Source organism: Paroedura picta, chromosome 4 (genome assembly GCF_049243985.1).
Source record: "Paroedura picta isolate Pp20150507F chromosome 4, Ppicta_v3.0, whole genome shotgun sequence".
NCBI classification, from domain to species: Eukaryota; Metazoa; Chordata; class Lepidosauria; order Squamata; family Gekkonidae; genus Paroedura; species Paroedura picta.
This window is the reverse complement of record NC_135372.1, coordinates 57372484-57396894: the sequence shown is the minus strand read 5'-3', so window position 1 is coordinate 57396894 and position 24411 is coordinate 57372484. Positions and strand designations below refer to the sequence as shown.

The following is a 24411-nucleotide window of genomic DNA, read 5'->3' as shown; positions in this document are numbered from 1 at the left end:
CCGCCGCAACCTTCCCGCCACAGTTAATACAGTGAATGAACTGGAGACCTGTTGGCTGCCATTGGTAGTGAGGTTTGATGGCTTCAGGCGGCTCTCTTCTTCTGAAGTGGACAAGTTGCTAGGTTCGGTCAGGGCGACCACCTGCCCCCTCGACCCCTGTCCTACTTGGCTCCTCAAAGGAGGTGGCCAGAAGATAGGAGGCCAGCTCAGAGACATCATCAACTCCTCCCTGAGTACGGGAGAGTTTCCTGAGCGGCTCAAGGAGGTGGTGGTCCGCCCTCTCCTGAAGAAACCATCGCTGGACCCGCTGGACCCTGTTAACTACCACCCAGCGTCGCATTTAGCGTTCCTGGGCAAGGTGGTGGAGAGGGCGGCAGCAGACCAGCTCCTGGCATTCTTGGAGGAAACTTCAGCACTCGATCCATATCAGTCTGGCTTCCGCCCTGGCCACAGGGTGGAGACGGTTTTGGTCTATCTGCTGGATGACCTCCGTCGCCAGCTGGATAGCGGCGGATCAGCCGTGTTGGTCCTTTTAGACCTATCGGCGGCCTTTGACATCGTGGACCATGAACTGTTGGTCCATCGCCTGGCCGGTACGGGGATACGGGGCACAGCCTTGTGCTGGATACACTCCTTCCTCCAGAACCGGTCCCAGAGGGTTGCTGTGGGGGAAGAGCTCTCGCAGCCCTATAGACTCCCTTGCGGGGTCCCTCAGGGTGCGGTCCTCTCCCCCACATTGTTTAACATCTTTATGCGCCCTCTGGCCCAGCTGGTACAGAGCTTTGGGCTGGGTTGCCATCAGTACGCTGATGACACCCAGCTCTATCTCCTAATGGACGGTCACCCGAACTCCCCCCCGGAACCATTTGCCAGATGTTTGGAAGCGGTGACAGAATGGTTCGAGCAGAGTTGCCTGAAACTCAACCCCTCCAAGACGGAGGTCCTGTGGCTGGGGCAGGAACAGGTAACGCGTTTACCCACCCTAGCAGGGGTGCAACTTACCATCGTGCCCCAAGCTAGGAATTTGGGTGTGACCATTGATGCCTCCCTGACTATGGAGGCTCAGGTCAAGAGAGTAGCAGGCCAGGCATTTTTCTACCTTCGCCAGGCCCGGCTACTAGCGCCCTACCTGTCCCCTGACCACTTGGCCACAGTGATCCATGCAACAGTCACCTCCAGAATAGATTACTGTGACTCGCTCTACGCAGGCCTACCCTTGTCCCTGATCCGGAAACTACAGCTGGTACAAAATGCAGCTGCCAGGGTCCTCACTGGAACATCCTGGAGGGCCCACATCCAGCCGGTGCTGAGGCAGCTGCATTGGCTGCCAATTGCTGCCCGGATCCGGTTCAAGGTTTTGGTTTTAACCTTCAAGGCCATACGCGGGTTGGGACCCACATCCCTGAGGGACCGCCTACCGCTCTATGCCCACCGCAGGGCCTTACGCTCTGTGGGTGAGAACCTGTTGGTCGTCCCCGGCCCGAAGGAAGTGCGCCTAGCCTCGACCAGGGCCAGGGCTTTTTCAGTCCTGGCCCCTACCTGGTGGAATGAGCTCCCGGGTGATCTGCGGGCCCTGCGGGATTTGTCAGCTTTCCGCAGGGCCTGTAAAACGGAGCTCTTCCACCAGGTCTATGGTTGAGGCTGGGGTCAGCAAATCAGGGACATCGCTCCCCCCCTAGGAGTTGGAGTGTACGCTACTCCCCTATCCTTTCCTCTTCACCTCTTAATAATTGGGGGAGGGATGGGATTTTTAGCCGCCATGTTAGTAGATTGATATTTTAATGGGAATTTTAATGGGATTAGTTGTTGTGACCCGCCTCGAGCCTATCGGGAGAGGCGGGAAATAAATCTAATAATAATAATAATAAAAATGTCTTGGGACTTTTGGGAAATTCCTCTTTGTTCCTGTGGTAAAATTGCATTGAGCTGTAGATATTCTTGAATGGAATCGGCTGTAATCCATGTTAGGAGTTTAAAAGTTGTTAGGAGGCAGGTGGAAGTTGTTTAGCACGGCCCATTTCTCTTTGTTCTTCAGAATGAGAAAGGTTCTGTCAGTTGTTATCCAATCTTCTACTGCTATGGAGTAAAGTACATTATTAACCTATTGTACCAATCATGGATGAAGACGTGACAGTTTTTAAAGTCAGTAGCCATGGACTTCAACTCTGCCAGGCGCTGTTCAGTTTTTCACTTTCCTCAGTTGTTTTCCTAGATGTTCCAGGGTTATTGCATTTGTTTTACTTTAAATATTTTTTCTTTTTGATATATAGAATTTTTTTACTCATAAAGGTGAAAAATATTTAGTATCACATATTACAAAATATTGAGAAGAGGGGAGGAAGTGAGCATCAAGCTGATATTTAATAATACGTATCTTGTTTGTTTATATCACCCAAGTGTCATATACCACATACTACATACCCCAAAGCTTATATATACAGTCTAAGCATCAATTTTCTTTAAGCACCTTAATTTTTACCAGTCAATATATTCTAATATATTGAATGAGGTTGCTTGATAGAGTTACTGAAGCAATCGGTGCAAACTTAAATGGACTCCGGGGAATGGGAGAGGACAGGAAGGCCTGGAGGATCATTGTCCTCCGGTATACAAATCTAAAAATAAAATAAATAAATAAAATAATGGTGTACTTTTGTTTGATGGGTAGTTTATGTGCTGCTTATGCCTAATAGCTTGTTTTAATGACTTTTTAATCCTGTAGTTTTTAATTGTAAGCCTTCTGGAACAGGACTCTGAACAGAAATATTTTAAATAAATGTGTTTATTGTTTCAAGAAGGAAGTCTATTGGCTTGTGTTCCCAACCCCTCCCTTCATGCATCTCATCTCATGGAATTAATTTTTAAAAACTTTTTTGATAATCAGTTGTTGGTAATTCTCTATAGTTTATTTTCCTGTCAACGAACCAAGATTTAAGCTGGGAATCAACTGTAGTTTGAAATCTTGGTATGTAGGGGAAGGAACAAGCCACTGTTAATGTTTCAGGCATAACTACAGATAACAATTTCTACAAATGTGGAAATGAGCCTGAGGGAGGAAAGAGATACAAATGCCAGAGGAACCATGTAAAAAAAATATAGCAGCTCTTTCTTGTGAACCGTATCTTATGATAAATGTGTACAAGGAAAAAGCAGTGTGACTCATTCATAACGCCAAAGACTAAGGATGTAATACACCTTTACTAAACTACTTTAATTAGCCCCTTGCAATTTTGCAGCCCCCTGCGATTTGTATTTTGTTTCTTTGCCACCAATTACCCATGTATTTCTGGAGTCTAGCTTCTGAAAATTAATTTATGTGCTTAGTAAAAGATGTTATAACATGCCATACGTATACTTTTCCCTACATGTCGTATTCTCTGAGTTTAAAAAATAATGTTTAAAGAGGGGGGTAGTTCATGGCAATTCCTCCTTATAGGTGATGGTGAACTTTTAAAAGAGCTGTTTAAAATATTGTATTTGACAACTCAATATTTTAAACAAACGCCTTAAAATTAATTCACAAAGCTTAAGATGTAAGGATTGGAGTATTAAGCATTCTCTGGTTTCCAATTAGTTTTACTGGGGGGGGGGGGACCTGAGTATTTAATGGGGATTTGAACCTAAATTTCTTCACTTCGACATTCATATCTGCTATTCAACACTGGCTTTCTAATTCTCAGATTTGCTGTTTTACAGTTACAACAACAACAAAGGTCAAAAAAATGTTGCAGCATATGAGGGTTTCAAAGAATTATTCAGGAATTCAGCATTCTATAAACCAGTATTTATTTATTTTTCAGATCGTCATTGCAAGCATCATGTGCAGTTACAATAAAGATGATTGGACTGAACTTTCAAAAATGGCTGAGGTAATAGCCTCTTAATATGCTTTCTGTTCTTCTCGTTCCCTGTCTCTCCCTCCAGCTCCCTTTTAATTTTTTAACTGTAAAAAAGAAAGGATATAGAAATGAAAAATGACACTTTCAAACATATTTATTATTGCTTGTTTGTTCTGTGGTTTCATTAAAATGGTAGGAATGTAAATTAAACGAACCTATTCCACAGAAATGGTCCCCTGGACTTTGCATTCTACCTGAAAATCTTTTAGCCTTTGAATCTCTCTACACTTTTTATTTGCATTTTAAGCAACCTGAGTATTATGACGGATGCCCTGATAAAATTTAATTCTACCTTTGAGAACCTAACTTGATCTTACCTTCCTTCAGGCAGTCTAGTTTGACAGCAGAAGAAGAAATTCTGAATATAAAACTCTTGAATATTTAAAGTATAAAAGGCTTATTTAATGCTGTTCCGGTTCTAATACTGATCTTTAAAAAAAAGAAGAAAGAAAGAAACCCCAAACGCCATTATACATAATAGCGGTCTGTTCATTTTTTTTGTATTATAAATGCCACCTTGCACGAATGAAAACATCTCAAACATCCTCCATTTGTGTCTCCTTCTTCTTAAATGCCAGCTTAAAAATACTTTTATGTGGATTGAGAATGGGAAGGAATACTTATGACACTAGTATATTGGATGAAAGATCAGTGTATGTATTAAAAATATAATTGAGGCTGAAATTTTATTCACTGTTACCATGGAGCAAAGTTAGTTTAAGTTAAATCACGGGGCATTTTCTCCTGGTGTGCAGGGTGGCGAGACTGCATGTTTGAGAAGGTCCCACTTAGAAACAAAACACATTCCTGCGCATTGAAAACTTAATGTGTAATGGAGGCTTCCCCACGCCCCATGATACTTCATGAGCAAGGAATAATTTTTTTTTTTTAGCATGGAGTCATTAGTTAGAACACTGAGCCCTATAATCTCAGCTCATACAGTCCAGAGAAAACAATTGTCATTGGGTTCAACTGAATATAAAGCAGTAAATCAGAATTCCATAAAAAGATGTGCTCTATTTATTTCAGAGGAAAAGGAAGTTGTGAAAGAGTGATCCTCTGTAAGTGTACCAGTGCATACAAACAGATTCAATCCAACAACGTTTACATTTTGAGGAGAGAAAATTAAGATGAGCATTTTTTTAAAAAATTGACTGTGAATACTTCTGAAACATACCTTTGTGGCATTCTGCTTTAGCACCTTTGAACTGGATATAACAAGCCTTTGGGTTGTTCTGGGTGGTGTTTGTACTTTTATAAGATGAAGCTTAGTGCAGCATATTAACATTTCGCTTCTCCTTCTCACCATGTTTTTCTTAGTATGATTACTATTCTCTTGAAAGCAATAAAATCACTCCCATTGTGTAAGTTGTTTAGTATCACCATCCATGCTCTGGGGCCCTACAGGGAAAAAATTTAAAACCATCTCACTGCCAAGTTTATGTGACCTTCCAAGGTGCATAAGCCCTAGAGGGGTAGACTGGCCTCTGCAGGAGGCCAGCCCATGTACATTAAAGGTCAACTTGTCATGGAAGTAAATAACAAAACTAACAACATCCCTAGGTTGTGAAGATCAACAGAATGAGGAAGGCTTGAGGAAAATGATGGATAGCATTTCCCATGATCAGTCTCTTCGGAGTTTCTGACCCATGGCCACACAGCAGGCAAAAGTCACTCCCATCGTTCAGCAATAACAAAATGCAAGCCATATTTCTAGCAATGCATAAGTAGTGAAAATGTTTATCCATGATCATATCCTGTCTTGTCAAACCTGGATTTAGCATGTAATTTTTGAATGCTATGAACGTGGAACAGCTGCAAAATAATTTTTACAATTGCTATTTGTTGAACATGGTATTTAATATTTACTGCTGATTTGGTGCAGTTATCAATAGCCAATGCAACAGGTAATCAGTAGCAGTATGGAAGAGGAGAACTCAAGAGGCATTTCTTCTCACAATGGCATCATGTGCTATGACAAACATTGACCAGCCAAAAATGCTTTAGGATGCTTAGGGCTAATCCTGCGTTGGCCTGGTGCACCTCATCCTCCCCCGATTTGTGCTCCTGACAGGAGCTGGGGCAGTGAAGTTCCCAGTGCGTAAATGGTCATAGTGAGTGCAGGATGATGCTGGCTTCACAGGCCCTCCAAGCTGATTTGGGCCTCAGGAATTTCCCACACACACACACAGTTCCCTCCCTCTTGTCAGCTCTAGACTTGAAGGTCTTGTGCCATGAGGAAAGCATGAAGTCTTTTTCTTGTGTATTTCCCATCATGTGGCTTTATCAGCACCTTAACATTGCAGGACTAAATGGACATCCTAATGGATTTTCTTTTGAAGTATACATTTCCTGAAGTCTGTGTCATAATTTGCTAGAGACCACCAAGTTTCTCTTTCTCAGTGTTGAACAGAGATCTTCAGGGCATAGCTCATTTAATCATGATAGACCTGTTGTTCCTTCATACTTCACAGAGATGAGAAACTGTTCGGATAAAATAAGACCTCTTTCCTGAACTTAATCTTATTTCAGAATCAATCCTGACCTTTGTAAATTTCTAAAGTTTGGTTAACATTTCTCCCTTCATCTCTCTTTATTTTTCATATTGCTTCTGACTTCCTATTGGAGACAATAGGCAATAGTGTTCTCAAGCACATGTTCTACTTAAATTCCTACATCTTCTTCACTCTTCTTAGAGAAAAAGTCATGCTATGACATGCTGCAGCTATTTGTATTTATACCTGCGAAGCCAGGGTAAAAACCAAAATAATAGCATTTACATTGGAAAATAAAAAGAGCTGCCTGTGATTTGGCCTCCCTTGAAGCGTTTCCCTCTTTTTTAGGGGTTAAAAGACCATTTTTTACAATACAGTCCATCTGTTACCTTCCTAAGGCAAAATAAAATTATGAATCAAATCAATATTATACATAGAGATTGTTGGGAACAATTACTCTGGTCCTTGGAGCAAATTCCAAAAGCTGAATTAGAAGGTTAGTTGCCAGCTTTTTCTGCAGTCACCTTATTCATACATCATACTAATGCATTGTGAAGTATAGGGAAGATAAAGAGCACATAAAACAGAGGAAATATTTATTGACCGTAGTAGCAAACTATACATACAAACCAAAACACTCTTCTCCAGTAGACCTCTTACCTCAATTTTGGGTTATTTCCCTTTCTTTATTTTACCCGCTGCATTTTTTCCTAGTTATTCCCACCACAGACACAAAAGTAGGTTCATGGGAGAAAGAGAGCTACGGTAACAGGAACAGCTAGTCGTGCATGCTGGGGATGGGACAAAGTCCTAGCCAGACTCCACTCCAACATTTAAGTGACCTATCATAAAACCAGTTGATTATCAGTGCTGGAAACAATCACTGATGTACCTGCTTTTTTTGAGACGGGGAAGTCTTTTTCCTCACACCTTTCTGTATTGTATTGCTCTTGTTTGGGTCAAGCCTTTCAGCTATTACAACATGCTCAGCCATTGCTTATGGCTTTAAGGCTGTTTTAGTGGGCATGCTTTTTCTTGCCTCTAGCCATTATAGTGCTGGGAGAGGTAAACAGGAAATTATTATGTTGGAATCACATTCATGTGTACACTCTGGGTTCCAGACATAGATGAGGCAATATTCAGTCTGGTGGATGTTGAAGTTGCAGACTGACTTCCCAGCCCTGTTCTCTCCATAACTGTACCTTATTCGTCCACTCCCTCCTTCCTTTCAGATAAAGGCGAGAGAGTAGCTGTCATGTTTGAGGGGAATGGTTAAGTCAAGAGGGAAATGTATACCAGGTGAATGTATTTAAAGGAGGACCTGCTATCCACCCTTCCTTCAGTTCTGCCAGGATAAGCTAACTGGCTGTAGCTAAATACAGCATCTACAGTTAAGTTATTCTGGAAGATTACATGTCCCTTCTTTATTTCTCCATTACTGGGGAATTCTACAAGATTCCTTCTCATTCCTTCATTAACAAATATTTTCCGTTTTGGCAGAAATGTCTCCTTCCTGATAAATTGGAGGATGTGCCCAAAAGAGCAGTGGAGATAAGCCATGCATAAAGATAACAAATGAAAAAAAACAGTGGAGCAGACTAGGAACACACAGACTAGGAACAGAAGGAAAGCTGGGGTAACCTCAATCAAAGAGATATTTTGTAGCTGAAAGGGGCTGAATTTCACATATCGATTAGAAAATTGTGGGGTCTAGGTCCCTAGGTATGTTTTATTTAGCATTGACTTCCAAATATATGTTTTCTGTGAGCCAGGTTAATATTCTATAAAGACCACTATAATATTTACAGAATTCCAATTGCTTTTTCAAGAATTTTGCCATTTTACAAGCAAACCAAACTCAAATGAATAGGATAGATTTTAACAATGTTGGGAGATCAGCAGCAGAAAGCTCTTAGAAGAAACAATTCAGAAAATATCCATATGAGAAGGCCAGACCAAAGCCTGATTTATATATGTGGGAATGAGGTGGTAAAATGGACCATACCTGACCACAAGCGAAGAAACACATTTTGGGCTAGGAGGGGGCCAAGCTGGTGGCAACGTCGTGCATAAATGAGGATTAACCCTTCTGGCATGTAGGCACTGGGCAACTCTTTCCTGCCCATGCATAATCAGTCTGGGACTCATGAAAGAAGCTATGCACTGCACTGTTGAACTGGGCTTCTGCCCCAACAGTTCTGCCCCAATGCCCCTAAATATACAAATTGGAGTACACAGTGTGTGACAGTTATAAAAAAGAACAGAATCCAATGTAAAGACAACATGAAAAGAATTGGTCCAATGGGAAGAATAGCTTTTATCAATTGCTTTGAAAGCAGAAACAATACATTAAAATGTTAACAAGCTGTAGGAATGCCACTGGAAATTCTGAAGACCAAAGAAGGAAATGGTAAATCCTGCCTTTCTCTCATGAATGCCTCCTCAGTGGACACCTACAAAAACTTTGCTGCACAAGTGCCTGGAGACCTCTAGACAATATTCACATTCTAATGCATTTCTGTATAGTTGAATAGCAGAGTGACAACTCTTCAAAATATAGAAGACTGTAAGGAAGGTAGAATTCTGTACTGTGCCATGTCAGTCTGTGAGCTACGTTTTTAAATTCTGCCCACATAGAAATAAAACAACTCAAACTTCCATCCATACCTATCATTCCATCTGCATACAAAATATACAGCATAATCCCTAGTGTGAAATGTTGCTACATTTGGTGAGCATTTTATTTGAGGAGCATTCACCAGTGTGACACCAGTGTACATTCTGAAATGGTACACTCCAGAATTGCATATTGATGTAACAAAAGGGGCTGGCTCCACACTAAGACCCTTCCATAAATGAAGTTGGATTTTTCTCCCTCCTCCACTCCCGGTGCAGCTAACTGATCTGCCCAAAATGCAGCTCTTGAGTTACAGGAGAAAAGAATAGCATGGGGACAAATTCTGTAGAAAGGAATTGGTGGAAATTGCCTTTCATCTGCCATCAACTGGAAGTTGAGTATGGATCCAGCAAAAAAGGCAGAGTCTCTCTAACAGAAAATGTCATTTAAGGATAGAGTTAAGATATCCACATAAATTATACTCTTTATGTGTCCCTTTAAAGTGTTTTTCCCCTTTGTTTCTTCAAAATACATTTTGCTTTGAATTAGTCATGAACGAAAATAAATATTGATGGAGGGAAATATTACATGCGGCGTAAGTTATCTACACATCACGTTTTCATCTGGGAAATTACCTTCAGTGAAGTGGCATACCATTTGGCAGTTAATACTTGATATTTTCTTCCACTGTGCCATACAGGCTGCGGGTGCAGATGCCCTGGAGTTAAATCTATCATGTCCGCACGGCATGGGAGAAAGAGGCATGGGCCTGGCCTGTGGGCAGGTAAGACTTTTAACAGCTATCTCTTTCATGTCTCTTCAGCAATGCAATGCCATTTCATTGATAGTCCTACCTCAGGGGCTAGAACAGATGAAGCCGATCACTAGCTAGGGATTCTCTGGCCTCCCCTTGTTTAAATATTTAGCGCCAGAAATGTGGGAAATGGCAGAGTCTGAGATTACACGATGCGTTTATTTTTATGGAAGACAAAATTGCATTATGCGCTTGACAGGAAGCAATATCATAATAAATAGTTGCCAAAATGCTCAGACAGAATTGTACTTTATACATTCTTAATGTTGACCAGCATCTCTAGGGAAATGCAGTACAAGCGACTTTCAGCTCATAGGCATTTTACAGAAGGTTAGCTACAACAATGGGATTTCACAGTTATTAGAAACTGAACTGAGATGTAGGAGGTTCCTGTTTGGGAACATGAGCTGGACATGTGATGCTTTCTATACCATTTCTTCAGCCTTTCTGTGATATTGTTCCCTGAAGCTGCATTCAGATATCCAGTTTAAACACCATTTAATTTTTCTATTAGGCTTGTGTAATGCTGCATCGTGTTCTTGCATCATAACCTGGATCCAAATTATTCCTCCTCTCCATGGTTGCTCTTTAATGTTAAAGTTCAGGTAATCTGAACATGGATGACCTACATAATGTGTAGTTTGGACCTGATATGATTATGTGTAATATGCTAATAAATAACCTAATATGAATTTTAACAATGTCCCACTTTAAGAGCAAGGGGTTTATTTGCAGTGGGTAGGTATGCACAAGAAAAGAATCATTAGTATTGACTTTGCAACTGTATGATTCCTCCATGCAAAGGGACTAGCAGGAATCTGAACTTACAATTAGAATATTTGTATGTTTATGGCACATCAAATGCATTGCTTATCAGTGGACTCATGGATTTACTAATCAACAACTAGTGCTAAATGTGTTGTATACCAGCATAGAGAAATTAAGAAAGGGTATTGGGAGGGAGAAGAATAGGGAGAAAAATAGCTGGGCATCTTTGTCCTCTTAAGATAATGTCACCTCTACAAAAGTAAAGTGTCTGCAATGAACAGCCAGTTACCACTTACAGCCAGTTACCACTTGTACCCTGGGTACAAAACAACCCCAGAAATCTATGTACTTGCCATTGGGTAAAACAAAACATGAGTTTATTAAGAAAACTTTGGTAACACCCTGATGACCCTTCTTGATCATCATGAATGCCTGACAACCTTTACTGATCAACTGGAGAATATTTACCTCAGCTCAGAAAAGTGCAGGTGTGATGTAGAAAAAAATTTAACAAAAAGATTATCAATCACTAATTTTAAATATTTTGGATGTTTTATTTTGAAATTATTGAAAATTTATGTCTAATAAGTCAGGATTAAAATGGGGGATAGTAAAAAACATGTCTTTATAATAGAACCAATCTAGTGTGAATTATATGCTAATGATAAGGGGTGCATTTACACAAAAAGAACATTCTGACTCCTATCGAACTATGTTTTCAAACTTCAGATGTTTAGTAATATGAAATACAAACAAGGATTGTTGGCATGTGTGGTTAATTGACAGTGAATAATAAGCTTTATTGCTTGAAATTGCCCCCTGGAAGGCTGTCGGCTATGTAAATGTGGGTGAGGGAGTGGGAGTGAGGATGTCCTGCAGTTTGGAAATTTTGGCGCTGTCTTGGATTGTTGGGTACTTTTTTAATATGGAGTTTTTAGATTTTTATGTAAACTGCCATGAGCCGGCCAGAATACAACTGCCCACGAGTGGCAGTCAACAAGTACAATTATTAAATAAATAAATAAAGTGAGAGCTGGCCTCCTTAAATAGCCATGCTGTGTGCTGTGCCCCCATCTCGCACCTGGCCCTAGGTATCATGACAGTTAGTTCCCAGCAGACTGCTTTAGCATGGGAACAAGCTGGTCATTTTGCTCTGCCATTCCCCCACCCGAGCAATAGCGGGCTGCCTGGTTTATTTGGGTTGCTGCATGCTGGGCAGGGGACAGCTCCTGGGCAAGAGAAGACTTGGATACAAAATATTGCTTTTGGCTTGGAACGGCCACCGCTTTATTGTTATGTAAATGAGCATAGGCATCTAGGTGAGCAAATCCCAAAACAAGTGCTCCCTCATCCCGCAGCTGGCCGAACACAAGGGATGATATGGAAAAATCAGCAGTCCCACATGTGTGGACCAAGCAACACCCAGGTTAAGCTCTCTTTACCCCACAGGCCTGTTGATACTCTGGATGGTGATCAAAGGTGAATCCCCATGGGCATCAGCGTCTGTTGGAGGTTACCTTGGCCACCCACCATGCACCTGAGCTATCCTCCCCCAGCTGAGGAGACACCACTGTCCAGCATGTGTCTGCCTCTTATGGACGTCCCCGAACCCGCTGGAGCCTGGCAGGCATGGGCTCATTCCCCCTAGGATCCACCCACCCCCAAAACTCCAATGAGTGAAACAATGCTCCCACCAATGCTAATTAAAAACACAAGTCACACAGCCTAAAGCGCACATCCATGAACAAATGTCCATACCCCACACAGACAGATGAATCCTATCCCAATGAAACAAGGCTTCTTGCCAAAAAAAGCAATGTTTGGATTAGACAATATCTTGTACCGGTCTGTCACATACATCTTCAATACTGCCTTGCAGACCTTGCACCTAGTGAAATTCACCTTTCTGAGGTTGACAGCATCCCTCCTTGAACACTGTTCAAGAAACTCTGACCAAATGATAAGCACAACAAGGACACAGATGATGAATCAGCAACAGATCCTTCCTAATGGATGTTGACAAGTCCCAACCTGACATTGATGCTGTCTCCAAGTTTTTGGTATATGCAGTAGGCTGTGGTCATTCACATTCTCTGGCCCCATCAATGAACTGTTACCCAGAACCCTTCCCAGAGGAATTGTAGATCCTTAGATTGCATTTCAGATTTACTCTGATGCCTCTGGGAACATGGGCTTTGGAGATTTTTATGACAATAATTGGTGTGTTCAGTGCTGGTTCACATCGTGGGAATCTGCAGGTTTGTTGTGGGATATAACTTTTATAGAATTGTTTCCCATAGTCACAGTGGTCATCATCTGGTGGGAGTTATTCTGGGACAGGAGGATTATCTACTGGTGCAACAATCATGCGTCTTGCTCAAAAACTCATTTTACTATGTCTTGAATGTTATATTTTCATTACTGTGAAGCATATTGCAGGGGTGGGCAACCACGTAGCTGATACCATATCCAGATTCCAGCAGCGCTTCAGGATTATGGCCCCATCAGCGAACAGTTACCCTGAACCCTTTCTGAAGGAAATGTGGAGCCTTAGAGATTGCATGTTCAGGATGGTTTGAGGGCTTTTCTGTCTCCGAGACATGGCATTCTTATGAGGCCACTGTCTCCAAATTCTTGGTACATGCAGTTGGCTGGGGCCATTCACCTTCCCTGCCACCCTCTGAGGAAGGTGTGCTGTGCTATCTGGCTCAGATGTGTTCCCAGGGCTTTACGGCGTGAACTCTCTATGCATTTGGCCGCTGTCCCTTGTTAGTGTAAGCTCTGGCAGTGGTGGTATCCTAGCTCCTTTTTAATCTGCAAAACCCTCTAGCCCAACAGCCAAATTCCCTGAGAACGAATGGCCACTCACTACAAGATACTCCAAGATGGTGGTAAGAACTCGCCACAGTGGAAGGCTCCAAAATAGGCACGAGAAAATACAGCCTGGAACAATCCTTCAAAATTGGAAGGACAAATGGAAGGAAGCTGCCCAATAATATTTCCCAGCAGCCACAGTAAAATAAGTTGCCTGTTATTGGGACTCCATCCTTCTGTGGTTTTCTGTATTAAAAGGAAAAAAAAACCCTCATTTTCAGTCCAGTGGGTCTAGCCCTCTTAATTTTTTGTCAACAACCACCACACAACCTGACTAAGAGGAGTTGAGGAAAAACTCCAGGAGGATGGTAAAGCTTACCTAGTAACGTTTGATCCTTGTTTCTCATGGGAATGATGTAACATTGGAGACTTTCGGGCTCTAATTTCCAGATCTCTGGTATATTTATCAATCACTATCAATGGGCATAATTAGTGCTTTGTCAGGGTTTTGAAAGGTACTGACTGTGTAGTTCATCAGTTAAAAATCTATTTTGTTATATTTCTTCTTCTTGGTATGTGAAAAAGGAGGAGGAGATTGGTGAGGCAACAAAAAAGAAAATTAGGGTGCAGGGACTGATCAAAGATAGCATGTAACCTATTTAAAAGATTATTCGATGGCTGTGATAGGGGTGAGAATATCTACAGATCATCATTAGCATCTTTTCGTTTCATCAAATCTTTTGGTTCTTCATCGTATCTGGCAATCATAGTTGTACAGAAATCCATTCCCCTGTGAGGAAGTTGTATTCTCCTCTTTATTCTAGCTATCACAAATGAAGAATTAAAAATGTTCTTTCTTAGGGTAACCACAAATTTGTTGAGCAGTGACCAGTCCCTGCTTCCATCTCCAGGTGGAGGCTGTTTGGAGAAATTATGCAGGTTGGATCCTGCCCTAGTATAAGCAGGGCAGGATCATCTCCCACAGTATTCATTCCTCTCAGTGACTTGAATTTCAGTTCTTTATTGAGAGGACAGGGTGCTGCTTTAACAACATCAGAGCCATTTAACAAAGAATGGGACACTTTTTAAGATGAATAAACAAATAGATAAAAGGTTTACCAAAGAAGTGGTAAATAGATAATTCACCTGAAAGCAGTAACCAGAAACCTCAGGTAGAAAAAAAATATGTACATCTTTTGAAATTTAAAGTATGTACCTGCTTAAGGAGGTTAACAAACATTTCAGTACAGTTATGCTGCTGCTGCTATTATTTCAAAATCCCATGCCCGCCCTCCCAAAAAAACTCACTAAGGAGAACTTCCAGTATAACTACATGCCCTTCACTAAATGTCCTATAAAACAGAACAGCCTTTCATTTTCATCTAAACACTTTCACAGTAAGTAGCTGGCTAACTTATTTCAATAACCCATTCCACGAGTTGAGTGCGTTAACATAAAATGTGTGCGCAGTGCTAAAGGACGGGTTCACAATGAGCAATAAGGATTGGTGTGTTGCTGGTTCCATTATGTATGTAAATGTTCTGAGTGTACATGTTCATAATGAAAACAAGTAACTGAAAACTGTAGATTGTGGTTCACATCTTTATTCAGGTTGTTTTTTTCCTCGGTTTCCCAGTCTGTGAAATGAATAGGAAAGAATGTACTCTGGAGAAGAAGGAATGTAAATTGCTCTAAGCCTATAGGATAGGATGGTTTTTGAATAAAACAAGTGTTCTAGGAGTGTGCAGTATTCTTCATAATGAAAATTATAAGTTAACACCAGTCTTGACTTGATTTCCATAATGTAGTGTTCTGAGCCAGTGAAAAAATATGACAAATTTATTTAAAGGATAATAGAAGTGTATAAAATATTAAAAGAAAAAATAGGCAATTGTTTTATATATCGATATAGATATAGATATATATTGATATAGATATTGATATAGATATAGATATATATTGATATATATTGATATTGATATAGATATATATTGATATATTGATATTGATATTGTTTGTATAATAACAATGCTGGCATATTATAGGTTTATGGATCCGGGTTTCTCTAATGGGGGTCTTATAAATCCACAGGATAGCCTTGGGCTCTAAATTTCTGCAGTTGGCTCTTTAATTCTACAGTAGCTGGAAGATATGTAAAAAAAGCATGTAGCCAGGCAGCTCCCTACTGACTACGCATCCAAGAGGCTTCCAGTGCTTGCATATATTACTCCGGATGGCACAGGTTTGAATCGGAAAGAAAAGGGATGGTGCGAAGGTTTAAAAAATGTGCAAGACCTTGAATGTCTGTCTTGATGAGGCAACCTTCAGGATTCACCTTGACCATAAACAGAACCTTTGGGGTGCCTATTTCATCCAATATGAGAAGGCATCAATCTGGCCAGAGCATTAGCTATTTGTTTCAAACTTGAAGGTCAAACACTTATCTTCCTGCAACAGTGACCTGCAGATCTTAGGACTGAATTTGAATAACAAAATTAATCCTCAAATCGCTGCACTCCCCCCACCCCCATATCTGCATTTTAGAAGGATCTAAACAGGCAGGCTTTATTGTTGTTTTTAATTGAACATCCTGCTGAGTCCCCCCCCCCTTTTTTTTCCTTTTATTTCTATAACTGCAACATACAGCTCTCCCTTTCACTATGGAAAATATTTCATATGGTGAACATTATTGGCAAGTTCTAATGACATAATCCCTGCAGGAGAAGCCCAGACTCTATTTATCGCATGTTGGATGGAAATATAATTACAATTTAACAGTGATCAAAGATTGATTGTTCCTCTGTGGAATTTGCCATGGTTAGAGGAAGTCAAGGGTTAGAAATAAAATTGACCAGCTGACTTTAAGCTTATCAGCTGCAAGGCAATGCTAAATATCTGTGACGTTTTAGTGACACTTGTCTAAGGTCTAGTCATTAGTAATCTATCCCATTCTTTTATTTCCCTTGGGAAATTCTGCAGCAATACTCCTGAAACCAGGGAGGTCATTTCAGACAAGCATACTTTGCTAGGTAGTGAGCAGGAGCAGTGAGACCCTCTAGGACTTTTAAAACTGGCAACAATACACAGTGTGTGATGTTCAGGCAATATGGAGCCACGTTTTCATTGCAGATAGACAATGTAATCCTAAAAAGAGTCACACTGTTCTAAGAACATTCATTTCAATGGATGTTGAAAGGCATAAATCACAGATTTCTAATATGGTTTCTGATATTTACATCTCTACCAGGTTGTCTACCAGATTGTCTAGGTCTTCACATTAGTGTCTGCACACAGTTGAGGCAATGTCCATGCTGAGAATAGTAGAACCAAGGTTGACTTGATTACTCAATTATCCTTTCATGTAAGAAAACCTAATGGAAGGCAATCACCCTCCAGTTGTTCTGCATGTCTTTCATAATCTTTGGGGCTGAATTTGTACAATTTCACAATATATAAGCAATAAAATAAGAAACTGTGAATTTTATATTTAAAGGAGAAAGAATTGGACAGAGGAGCCAAAATTTAAGAAAGCGAAGGGTAATGACAACCTGGAAAAAAATCAGATTATTTCTCACAGATGACACTGACACTGGCCAGCATGGTGTAGCTCCAACTTCTAATCTGGTGAGCCAGGTTTGATTCCCTGCTCCTCCTCCATATGCAGCCAGATGGGTGACCTTGGGCTCGCCACAGCACTGATAAAGCTCTTCTGACCAAGTAGTAATATCAAGGCTCTCTCTGCCTCACTTACGTCACAGGGTGTCTGTTGTGGGGAGAGAAAAGGGAAGGTGATTATAAGGTGCTTTGAGATGCCTTCTGGTAGAGAAAAAGCAGCATATAAGCACCAACTCTACTTCTTCTGGTTTTAAATTGCTTTCTGGCTCCAACGTAAAAACCTGCATTGACAGGAACATTCTCTGCTGAATTTGCAATGCTCATATGACACTAAAAATGAAAAAGAAAATCAAATGCATTTCCATAATGACACAAAGGAAAAGATAGTCTTAAAGGCAATCGATCTTATTAATTCAAAGGTGGGGTAGCCCCAGATCTGAACATCTCTGGCCTCAACCAAAGTCCTGGCTGAAGAGCTTTTCCTTGCAGCAAAACTTCAAGAGCTCTGTCAGCCCTCAGCTCTCCCAAGAGCTCATTCCACCAGGTCAGGGCCTTGACTGAAAAAGCCCAGGTTGAAGCCAGGCAAACTTCCCTCAGGATAGGGACCTCCAGGAGATTTGCTCTCACAGAATGAAGTGCCCTGTGGGGGGCATAAGCACTCAAGTCGTCCCTCTGGTAAGTGGGGCCTTGATCAAGAATGACGAAGGTTAATACCACTGCCCTGCAAAGTGGTGGGCCAGCAGCTTATGGCCAACCACATCAGATGCGACTGACAGATCTAATACCACGAGCACGGCTGATCTGCCCCGATCCAGCTGGAGTCAGAGATCATCCACCAAGGCAACCAGCACCATCTCCACCCCATGACCAGGATGGAAGCCCAACTGGTATGGTATGAGCACCAAAGCTTCCTCCAAGTATGCCAGGAGCTGGTTCATGGTAGCCTTTTCAACTGACTTCCCCAGAAATGCCAGATGTGAAGCTTGTCGGGTCTCACAGAACACCCAGTAGACAGAAGGAGGTTGATAATATCCTCAGAGCAGGGATAGTCAACCTGTGGTCCTCCAGATGTTCATGGACTACAATTCCCATGAGCCCCTGCCATCGTTTGCTGGTAGGGGCTCATGGGAATTGTAGTCCATGAACATCTGGAGGACCACAGTCTGACTACCCCTGCCTCAGAGGACCTCCTATCCACTGGAAGTACTATGAATGAAGCACCAAGTGGGTATCTTTCATTTACCAGCACCAAAAATTAGATTGAGGCTGTAGCCAGCCACATGGTCCGAACCTGAACCAGAGGATGGCAAATCAGCATTGAAGTCCCCCGGGACTAGTAGCCTGGGGTACTGCAGCATCCAGGCCATCACCACCTCCAGCAAGCTCAACAGGGCAGCTAAAAGTGCGTTGGGTGGACAGTACAGCAACTGGATGGTCAAGCTCTCCACCAAATCCCATCCCATGCCAACAAACTCAACTCCAAAAACCTCTGGTCTTTGTTGTTTTTTGTTTGTGGTGTGGATGCATGATTGGCCCTATAAATATTTTTCCCCTAGTCATGCTCCTTTAACCAGCAACAGCTGTGTGTAAAAGTTCAGTAGACATCAGCAACCACATAAGTAGTGTGTGCATGTTTCAATTATTCCTGTTTCAGATGTGTTTGCTTGTTTATATTACTCTTTATATTTGATCCTTGTATGACCTGTGGTGAAAGCAATAAACATGTGAATGATTGATTGAATGATTGAATGATTGAAATGACTCATGCTGTCAATAATCGTTAGGCTAATTAAAAGAAAAGATATTAGCCCTGCTTGAAATAAGCACGAAGACTGGTTCTGTAAATTAGACAGTAGCCTTTTTTTCCTCTTCACATAATACACAATTTCTTATCTTTTTATTAATGTTTTTGTATGTCTCATTTTACTGAACCATTTTACTCTATTTTTATTGAATGCTGCTGCTCAAATTGCTCTTACCCCCCTCGACATTTGCCTCCTGAATGTCTGTTTTCCATCCCCCCCCCCCGTTGCTTTTTGTAATCTCTCTTACTGTTACTTTCTAATTAGGACAAAATTGCCATTGCTGAAACATAGCACCAACTCATTTGGTTCCATGTCTTCTTATTGGTGATGGTTATTTCCCGTGCTCCTGATTTTTTTATTCCCATATTTTTATTCTTTTTCCCATGAATCCATTTTCTTAAATCAGATTTCAAGGAACAAGAATGATTTCCAGTAAGAAGAAATACAAAAGTACCATGAAAACAACTTTTTAGATCAGTGGTCCCCAACCTTTTTATCACCGGGGACCACTCAACGCCTTTTACTGAGGCCTGGTGTGTGTGTGGGGGGTAGTTTAATCCTCTACTCTCAACCACTGCCCTAACGCTCTCTGATCGCTATGGTAATGTTTAAACATCCCTTCAAAATAAGATACAAACACGCCACAACAATGAACATAGGGAACATATTATTTTCATGGAAATTTTAACTCATGACAATGACAAATCAACGGGAACCCTGAGCTTGTTTCTCTGCAACGAGTTAGTCCCATCTGGGAGTGATGGGAGACAATGACACCCGAAAGGGCCGGGGGGGGGGGGGGGGAAAGAAGGCATCCTTCGGGGCCCACCTCCAATTAGTCGAAGGACTACATGTGGTCCGCGGCCCACAGCTTGGGGATTGCTACTTTAGATGTTCAGCCTAGTTCTTCATCTGGTATAGTTTTAGTACCAGCAAAGTGTTATTTCGTAAGTGCAGCATAGCACATAAGGGCTAAGTTTATGGATGACACTAAAGGTGCTTTCCTACATGCTAAATAATGCAGTTTCAATCCAGTTCAGCAACGATTATCCATTTTGCACAGTAAAGTCCAGTTGCAAAGTACATTGAAAGGGGATTGAAAGTACATTATTTAGTGTTGCTCAGGGAGGTGAGGAGGATTGTGAGGTGCTCCAGAGGGATTTGTTGAGGCTAAGCAAGTGGGCATCATGGTGACAAATTAGGTTCAATATGGGCAAGTAAAAATTAATGCACACTGGAGCCAAAAATACACATGGATGGGGTCCAAACTGGCGATAATGGACCAGAAGAGATATCTTGGAGTGCTGCTAAATAATTCCCTGAAAATGCCAACTCATTGTGCAACTGCAATGAAAAAGGCAAATTCTATGTTTGGAATTATTAGGAAGGGGATTGCAAGCAAATCAGCCAATATCATAATGTTCCTGTATAAATCTATGATGAGATCTCATTTGTAACAGCATCATCATTACTATTGGATTTACTATGGTCATCATCATTACTATCATCATCATCATTAGTATATTGCCACTCCCAGCAAGCTGGCTTGCAGCAGGTCACGACATTAAAAACCCCACAATAAAATAAAACCATTCCCCAACTAAAAACCTTTCTGAGTCATATAACCAACTAACCCTCCTTCCTCCCCTCTGTTCGAGAACACCCCCATCTGATGCCTAAGGGAAAAGAATGTAATAAGATGTTCTGACCAAACTGAGGAGAAGCCCTTGATCTTATTGCCATCAAGCCTCAACCAAATACCAGGTGGAAGAGCTCCATTCTGCAGGCCCTATGGAACTGCACAAGCTCCATCAGGGCCCTAGTTCTTTTGGGAGCTTGTTCTGGCCACTCTATGAAATTAATGAGCAATTGATTCCAAACAGAAAAGGAAGTACTTCTTCACACAAAGAGTAATTAACACAGAGAATTCACTAGAAGTGTTGGCAGCTACAAGCAAAGGCCGCTTCAAGAGGGAATTGGATAAACATAGGGCATAGAGGTCCATCAGTGGCTATTAGTCACAGTATAGATGTAACACCACTACATCTGGGCCGGTGATAGTCTGTATTCCTGGTGTTTGGGGGCAACACTGGGAGGGTGTCTGGAGTTCTGGCTCCACTGGTGGACCTCCTAATGGCATGTGATTTTGGTCACTTTGTGACACATTGTTGGACTAGATGGGCCACTGGCCTGATCCGACATAGTTTCTCTTATAGTCTTAAGGGTAAAAGCAAAGTTTCTATGAGTTCCCTGTTCTTACAGATACCTGACCATCAGTCTGCCTGGGCTCCATAAACCATTTCTTTAGTAGATACTGGATTGATGCCGCTTGACTTGTTGAAACTATTTTGTGGGATGGGTTAAGGAATTTGCTCCTCATTAATCTCTTGCAAGTGAAATAAATCATGACTAGATAGACTATTGAAATGGCCGAATAAAAGAACAGTTTTTGAGTTTTAAAATCCTTTTATATTTTATGTGCTAAGACTAGGCTCAAATACTGTCAGCTATTTATACTCTTCCAAACCTAAATAAAGATGAAAGGTCTAGGCAATGCACAGTCGTAGTGCTCTTTAATTCACCCCCGGATCATTGGAGAGACTGATGTTTTTTGTGCAGTGCCTATTCTTTTCTACCTTTTTTTATAATAGAAAAAGAACTAAAAGTGTGCAATACCTGACCACAAGAGAAAAAGTCATTTGTAAGTGTGGCACTCATATATTAGAGAAGGTGTATGCCTTTCCTTTGAAATTTCTTGTGACTGACATAAACCTAATCAAGCTTTTATGCCCTCTAGCAGGTAACCTCTGCGTGAACTAAAGAGTTGAAATATTGTTTAATCATACCAGTTTTGGGTACAGTGATAGAAGAACACTCATATAGTGTTTTGCTCATATAGAAATGGCCAGGATAAAATGTTCTATTCTATATAAGTTGTCTAAGGGTCTTTCCCGCTTCTTCCCTCCCACAATTGTCCGTGGTTATTCTTTTTTAAATAGCCTTCCAGTTGTTGTTAACCCTTCTGCTTTTGTCAATAGCGTAGCCTGAGGTCAGAATCTCTTGAATTCACAAAGCTTTCATAAATTGGTGTTGCATGATATATAGTTATGCAACAACTACCAAAGAGGATCGGCAGGTGTTAAATAGTGGTATTTAGATAACTGCACATTTGGATATGTTTTGCATGTGACCTCAAAGCAACCTAGATCTGAACCAGTTCGAAGAGGATGCACCAGTTTCTGCCTATGTTTCCCTGAAGCTCACTGCTCCCATAATTCAAGCAATTCACCAGAAGGGAAGCAGTTGGGAATGCGAGGGCAGAAAATAGAGAATATCCTGTCACCTCCAACAATGAAGTTGCCTTGTGCTGAATTGCCTACTTTGACGGGCAGCCACTCTTTAGAGTCTTTCACATCCCATGCTACCTTACTGTATTATTTAGAGAATGCTGGAGATTGAAATGTGACTTCTTCATGCAAAGCTGATGCCCCACCACTGAATCTCAATGGGGACTAAAATAAGTGATGTAATAAAATGGCAACTTTTCCTCACAGTGGATCTGCCATACAAAGAAGAGCATCCTTTTTTGGATGCAAACAAATATGTTGGAAACAAATTAGTAGGACACCTAGAGAATCAATGAACTTAAATTAGATACATAATTCCCATCCCTTGCTCTTCCCCCAGGCCTGTGTTAAACTCTGCCACTAAAAAAGAAAAAAAAATTGGACTCATATATCGACTTTGCTTCAGAAGGAAACAATTTGCTGTTTTCACCTGGCAATGCTTGCCTCACTCCTTCACTCCAAAATTCAACTATTATTAACCTTTGACAACCAAAGAGAATAATGATTGAATTTGGTCCTTTAATGTTACTCTGAAATCAATAGCTGTAAATGGCAGTTGCTACAGTTTTAACTGGTCTGTCACCATTTTATAAGAGCACAGTTGGCATGTCACACTTTGCATTTCATTACCCAAGCCCATTGTTATTCCTTAATTGGGAATTTATAATTTCATAGCCTATTTCCAAGAAAAAAGAAAACAAAATGTAGATATAGAAAATGAGCAAGATTCAGCCAGTGGACTAAATTGAATTGTCCTTCTTCGAGAACAGGAGGAGGGAAGAAAATTTAAAAGAAGCATTTATGTGTGCTGGAAAAGAAGAGTAATTGCAAAAGCTCCTAAATAGAGACATCTCAAGTCTTTCAAGAAAGAGTTGTGCTTATGTCTGACAAACCCTCCAACTACATGTGACAGCAGAAATCTATATTTTAAATGTTTGAGTATTGGTCAGTCTCAAACTTTTCTGTCTCAAGTTTTTTAAATGTTGTGCTTCGGCTCAGAAGTGTGGGGTTCCTTCAGTCACAAAAAAGTACCCCCCCCCCGCACAGTATTCCTTTGGAGTCCAATTATGCAAATTCTCCCAATAAGGAGTCTTCAGAGTGTTTCCTAAACATGGCATATTATTCCAGAGCATCATTGATGGCCAGACCAAATTTATGTTAAATTCAGAACCTTCAACATGCTTCTCCTGTCTTTCTAGTTACTATATTTTTATCTCACCTATCTTCCAAGGTACTCAGACCGCTACTTGGTTCTACCCTTCATTTTTTGTACTCACAACTTTCTTTGGCTCACAGACAGTAACTGGCCCAAGGTCAGCCAGTGAATTTTGTGGTAGAGTGGGGATTTCAGTTCTTAATCCAAAATCCTAACCGCTACACCATGCTGACTCATTTTTTAATGTTTTTACATTTCATGATGACACCTACTTGCCTTTCCCCCACTTAAATTACCTCACCTGGCATTGACCAGAGTTCATATTTTTTTCAGTCATGCTCCCCACCCTCCCAATCAGGTTTCCTGAGCATAGGGGGGACACTATCGCTGCACAATTTTAGGAGGCACCACAAGACAATGTTACAATAAGTACATAATCTGGAATTGCTAGAGAGTAAGAAAGATACTGACTTTGAGATACTTACTTGTCCTTTTGAGAAGTCCATTGTCCCCATTCCAAGTTGAAATGATTAGGTTTATAAATATATATAACTAGCAAGAAAGCTCATTGCAACCAGGAATGCAATGGGCACTAGGACCTAGGGGACAGTGGGAGGTATAGATCTCTGTGTGTGTCTCTCTCTCTCCCTCTCTTTTGGTGTGCCTCGCAGCAGGAGGCATAGCAGGTAATTAGGGCTGGTCTGTCTGTCTGTCTCTCTCTCACTCTGGTACAGCAGGGGCAGCTATCTCTGTGTCTCTCTCTTCATGGCAGCAGGTGCCATAGCAGGTAATTAGGGCTCGTTTGTAGGAGGGAAGCAGGGCTGGTCAGCAGCTTGGGGCTGCACTCTCTGTTTCTCTCTCTGCCTCCCTGGCAGCAGGAGCGATAGGAAGGAATGAGGGCTTGTGTTCGATCTGGCAGGGCTCTGTGTGTCTGTCTCTGGCACGTCTGAGAGGAATGTGGCTAGCATCCAGGGAGGGAGGGCGGGAGCTGTAGGGGCAGAGCCAATCAGGGTGCAGTCAGCGTTGCTGGCTGTGATTCTGAGATTCTGTGATAAATATGAACCGTTGCACCATTGAGACA

The 24411-nt window shown here is 41.4% G+C and overlaps 1 protein-coding gene across 2 annotated transcripts in view; it reads left to right on the top strand.

Annotated features, from left to right (window-relative positions):
- Window positions 1–24411, top strand: part of DPYD (dihydropyrimidine dehydrogenase) — a 609807-nt gene that overhangs the window by 427456 nt on the left and 157940 nt on the right. For both annotated transcript variants that reach the window (XM_077332983.1, XM_077332982.1), the window contains 2 exons: window positions 3801–3869; window positions 9712–9795. In XM_077332983.1, the coding sequence (XP_077189098.1) occupies window positions 3801–3869; window positions 9712–9795 (153 nt within the window). The remainder of the gene's footprint in view (window positions 1–3800; window positions 3870–9711; window positions 9796–24411) is intronic.